Source organism: Mesitornis unicolor, unplaced genomic scaffold (genome assembly GCF_000695765.1).
Source record: "Mesitornis unicolor isolate BGI_N332 unplaced genomic scaffold, ASM69576v1 scaffold26417, whole genome shotgun sequence".
Lineage (NCBI taxonomy): Eukaryota > Metazoa > Chordata > Aves > Mesitornithiformes > Mesitornithidae > Mesitornis > Mesitornis unicolor.
Window position 1 is genome coordinate 22,634 of NW_010197457.1, and position 5,475 is coordinate 28,108.

The 5,475-nt window shown below is 46.8% G+C and overlaps 1 protein-coding gene across 1 annotated transcript in view; it reads left to right on the forward strand.

Moving 5' to 3' along the window:
* LOC104544068 (exocyst complex component 7-like) overlaps nucleotides 1–3,208 on the forward strand; it is a gene marked incomplete at its 3' end in the record, with an annotated part of 16,034 nt that extends 12,826 nt beyond the window's left edge. The window contains exons 9-13 of the mRNA XM_010188815.1: nucleotides 907–1,052; nucleotides 1,374–1,526; nucleotides 2,070–2,168; nucleotides 2,777–2,839; nucleotides 3,142–3,208. Coding sequence (XP_010187117.1) covers nucleotides 907–1,052; nucleotides 1,374–1,526; nucleotides 2,070–2,168; nucleotides 2,777–2,839; nucleotides 3,142–3,208 — 528 coding nt within the window. The remainder of the gene's footprint in view (nucleotides 1–906; nucleotides 1,053–1,373; nucleotides 1,527–2,069; nucleotides 2,169–2,776; nucleotides 2,840–3,141) is intronic.
* Nucleotides 3,209–5,475: the final 2,267 nt, after the last annotated feature.

Genomic DNA, 5,475 nt, shown 5'->3' on the forward strand with positions numbered 1-5,475 from the left:
TTGGTTCTTTCTCCATCAAAAGTTGCACATGTTGCTGGGAGCAGAGAAGCTGCAGCTGCCCATGGCTTATAGAAGGCCTCTCTGTGTAATCTTACTGTCTTGTAGTGGTGACTGCAGGGGTCTGAGTAAAGCAGAATAGTGAGTCCATTTGTGTCTGTCCTGCTCGCACATCTAGCTAGTGGTTGGCATGAGTGGTGCAGGCCCTTCCATCATACGAGCACTTCTCATGCCTGCCATGTGGGATCTTTGAGATGGATCTTTGAGACATTTGTAAGTTAGAACTGGAATATTTGCATTTGTATGTGGTATTGTGTGGCAGATAGTTCACTTAGGTGTGCTGATATTCCTGCTTCATAGGATTTAAATGTTCACCTGCCTGTTTTTTATCTTCTGTTTCTGCCTGTGGGAAGAGGCTGCCTTCCAGAACAACTTTGATTTCCCAGAAATGTTGATGCAAAATGGCAGTTCTTTGTCTGCATGATAGATGGAGATAAGGAATTCTAAAGACACAAGCAGTGATGTTGAATAATTCACTTCAGACCTTCCTGAGTTTAGTACTCTGTGTTCAAGTCCTTGATTAAATTTAGTCTGTGTCCCAGAAGAGCTCCAAACTTGCCTTCTGTCATGAGGCTGGAAAGACCTGGTGTTCTGATGTGTCTGTTTCCTGACCTGCAGATGACTTTACATGCGTCCTACCGAGTGTGCATAGCTTCACATGCACAAACCTGGGGGCAGGTTTGGTGAGAAGATGATTCTTGTTCTCATGCAAGGATGAGTGCAAAGCCAGAACTGCCTTTTCCAGAACAACCTTGTGCTCCTTGAGTAAACCCAGGCCTTGGAGTGAGCAGCGCTGCTGGGAATTTGGTGTTAATTTTGCTCTCTCTTAAAGCCATCTTGCCCTTACAGGGAGGGATGACGTCTTTGACATCGAGATTGATGCATACATTCACTGCGTTAGTGCCTTTGTCAAACTGGCCCAGAGCGAATACCAGCTCCTGACAGAAATCGTCCCCGAACACCACCAGAAGAAGACCTTTGATTCTCTCATCCAGGTCAGTTGAGCCTTTCTGCTTGGCTTCTCTTGTAAAGGGTACACACAAAGTGTTTTTCCCTTCTTACTGTGAGGATGTGGATTCTAGCACCTGCTGTGTGTGCCCAAGTGCACCACCACTGCTAGAGTTGTCCTCCAGGACCTGTTTAGGGTGCTGGGGCCTGCACAGACCCTGGAGAGTATGTGCTCAGGGTCACTCACTGTGTATGGTAAATGACCTCTCAGTTAAATTGGATCCTTAATGGGTATCCTGCATTGAGCCCCTTGTGCTGCCTGGGCAAAAGTCATGCTGCTTATTTCTGACTCTCTGGCTTTGTTGCAGGAGTCATTGGATAACTTGATCATGGAGGGGGATAACATTGTCTCAGCTGCCCGGAAAGCCATCATCCGACATGATTATTCAGCTGTGCTCACAATCTTCCCCATCCTTAAGCATCTTAAGCAGATGAAGCCAGAATTTGACCAGGTCTTGCAAGTAAGCATGATGGGATTGGAGAGAGTCCTGTGGCTTGGTTAGTCTAGAGAACTTTTTGAAAGGGATTACCACAGTGGCTTTGAACAAAGCCATAATGTTTCTGTCCTCCAGCATGGACTGGAAGTGACACAAATGCAGCTTGCTCTGTTCTGTGATGGTGAACCAGCAACTCAGCATCTCTCAACAGCAGTCTCCAGGTTATCACAAAGTTCTCCAGGTATCACATATGGCATCTAGGTTTAGCAAGGCTCCTTTTCGTCTGCTTCCAGCTCGTGACTGTGATGCACCAACCTCCTGTATCAGGTACTGCATAAGAGGAAACAGGAGAGGTAGCAAGTCCTGGTCACTGTTAGGCTCATATCTTCCCTTTCTGACTGGCAGAAGAATGCAGGATTTCATGTGGTGTTGATGGTGCTGTAAATATTCTCCTGGCACATGGAGATTTGAGAAGGAGATGCTGGGGTGGGGGAGGGTAGGTGCTGGATTAAAGTTCAGATACTGTTTGTTTTCCTCCTCCTCTGATCTGTTGTGGAACTATTCCAGGGCACTGCAGCAGGCACTAAGAACAAACTGCCAGGGCTTATCACTTCTATGGAGACCACTGGTGCAAAGGCCCTGGAAGAGTTTGCAGACAATATTAAGGTAGGAATCTCCTCAGTGTTCTCTCTAGCAAGACCAGTAGGCTTGGAAGATGGATTTTCTGAGCAGAACCCCTAGCTTAGCATTCAGCTTTCCATGAAACTACATAGTTTCTAACTGTAAAGCAGGAACTTGCTGGATTCCTTTGGATGGTCAGCTGTGAATGCCAAGTGCTTGGTGCTGATTTCAAATACAGGAGGCCTCTGCCTAGAACCCTCAACAGGCATACTACAGATAATTTGACATGAGCTTCCAGACCTCTGCAGATACCACGTCAATCTCAGAATTTAATCCTATTCAAAAAGAAAGGAAAATTGCTGACTTGAAAAGTTTTGGAGGACTCATGTTAAACTGTCCCTGTGTAAGGTGGTCTTGGTGAGTGCACTGCCTGGTAGGTGAGCTGAACGTTTGCTGGTCACGTGCTGAACAAACCCCTGTGGTTCTAAGGTGTGGTTTCTGAGCACCAGGATAGGGCACTGCAAGAGCCAGGAGTGAGGATGTTGCCAGTGGCTGGATAAATAAGTCTACAGCTCACTTGCAGCAGCAGTTGTATTGTATATGCCTTCAATTTCCTTATGTGCTCACTTTATGTCTCTCTCTTCCTTTCTTAGAATGATCCGGACAAGGAATATAACATGCCAAAAGATGGAACAGTTCATGAACTCACCAGCAACGTACGTGATGATGATTTGAGCCATTCTTTGTGAAAAACAGCTTCTGAAGAGGTTTTAAAAAGAGTAGTAGGGAAATTTCTTAAGTTAAGCTGCTTTGGTCTTGGAAGGTCAATTAACTGGCTTCCATGGCGAGATTAGCCATGATGTAACTGCGAGGGTAGAACACAACAACTCCTCTGAGTGTAGTGTTGTTTCTTGAAGGCTTTTAAGCGTGGGGGAGCAAGTGGTCCTTTGTGATCCTTAATAGAAGCGTATAGGAGATGCAATGTCAGTTGCTCATAACTTCTCTCCCTTGCTTCCAGGCCATCCTTTTCCTACAGCAGTTGCTGGATTTCCAGGAAACAGCGGGTGCCATGCTGGCATCACAAGGTACATACATGCATGGGGCTTGTTTGGGCATGCATTTCTTTCCCCAAATTGTCTGGACATCTTCCTTAAAAAGATCAAACCTCAGTGTGCACTGCGAGCTTGTTCTCTTGTCCTTCACCCTGTGGTTTGTCTTGCCCTCTGATCTGCTGTGATCATGTAGGTGGTTATGTGGAGAACTCCAAGGGATGCAGAGTGTTTCCCTGCTGACCTTCCACACTTGTTCCTATTAGGTACTCTTGGAATGGTGTTCATTGCTGCTATGTTCTGTGGTATCAAGAGAGGATGCCTTAGTCATTTAACTTCAAATCTGACACTGGGCTGGTCCCCTGTGACTGTACTGGAGGGTGGTTGGTCTAAGTTAGCTTAGTTAGGCTGTGTGTTGATGGATATCTGTCTTTGTCTGCCACATCCTCTGAGCAAAGTATAACAGCAGCAGCAAGAATATTCTCCTCAGTGTGTAGCCACGCTTAAGCTGGGACTCCTGAGTGTGTGCCACATGCCCTAACAGAGAGACAGGTTTTAGTTCTGCTCTCCAGGATGCTAAAGAGACTGCTTCCAGAAAGAAATACACAGATCAAAAGCTGAGAGCTGCTGCCTCATGTAACAGGATGCTGTTGCATATCGGCTAGAGTGTGATTCTTGGTTCTGTGCAGAGCAGCAGCTCCCAGCTCTCTAGTGAGCCCTTGGCCTTGGTAGAGCTCATGCTTTCAAGTAGGTTGGAATAGATCAAACTGGAGAGGTGGAGAACTGGGGATTCTGGGGGTGCAGGCAGCTGAGGGGGCACAAGCCACTAGCTGCTCTTTGGAGGAGGTTAGGGAGCCCATAAGGAGTAGGGGAAGAAGGGAAGCTTACAGCTGCCTTCAGGCTTTTATCTGCAATTCCTGCTTGGAAAATTCTGCCAGTTCCAAATTAATTGAAGCTAGGATGTCTCTCCTTCTTGCTACCTCTCCTCTAGCCACTGACTTGTGCCTTCTTCACTTGCAAGCTCAGCATGCTCAGAGTTTCTTGGTCCTTGACTCTCTCTCCTTGGCCAAAGAGATGGTCTGAGTTTTTTTTCTTGGAAAAACCAGCTGTTTCCCATGTCCTTCCCTGAATGATGATGTCAACACTGTTGTTTCAAAGTCTTGATGTGTTGTCATGCAGTGAGAGCATAGTGAGGCAGAGATCTGTCATAGGAGCTGACTCAAAAGGTAGCATAGGCTTTTTTGTTTTTTTATTGATCATAGAACAAAATGTGATCATATCCATGACACACAAGCTATTTTGTTTTTAATTGTGGCTGGTTGTCCCATCAGATATAGAGGGATCCTGCTGTGTAAAGACGGCTTCAGAAAAATGCCTCTTTGAAGTCTGTTCAAAAAGATTGAAGTCGGTATAATTGTAACAGATCTGGTAACTTGGACTGATGTGTGGTACCTCAGAGCCACACACGAGGTGACCCACGATCCAAGTATTGTAAATCCTCTTCTCTCTGTCTGCAGTCAGACCCTGGGGACTGTCTGCTGCCAGGTACTCCCTGCTTGCTGCCAGTGTTGTTCTCCTGCAGAAACAGCTCTGTTGCTTGCTCCAAAAGCTGGGCCTGTCCCTATGTGGGCACCCACACAAGGCACAGCTGTTCTCATTTTGACTGACACTGGTTACTGAATGCTGGTGAAGTTGTGGTCGCTGTCTGTCTGCAGACCTGACATCACCCTAGACCATGCATCATCAGACCAGAGGTGATTATGTCAGTGGAATTTAAGGGGGGAGCTGCTTCTGCAGACAGAGGCATCTGCTTTGGGATGGTGACTTGTCCCCAAGGGTGCCTCTCTAATGACAGCTTCCAGTTGCTAGCTCCGGTGTGGGTGTCTGGAGTTGGGTTAGGTAACTGCTACAGTGATCCTAAGCAGTGGGAGATACGTGCAGTTTTTCCTGACGTTTGCCTCATGTGGTAGCGGAAGCAAAGCTGATCAGTTAAATGCAGTGAGGCCAATCCCTTGCTCTTGCCCGCTGGAAGGCTCTGTAGGGCTCTGTATAGCCATGCGGGGATGCCAGAGTGCAGAGTGGGGCTGGGATGGCTTTGCTCAGGTTCTTGGGAAGGTTGTATGGGCTGTGCAGTAAACTGGTGCTGGCATGAGTGCAAGACTTCCTCTGCCTTGAAAGTGGGTTTAAACTGATTTGGAATGAGGTGTCTTGCTAAAATACGAACAACAACAATACAAACAGTATCTCTAGCATGGGAGGGAGATTAGACTCTGCCTTTCTTATCTCCTTTTATGACTAGGTGA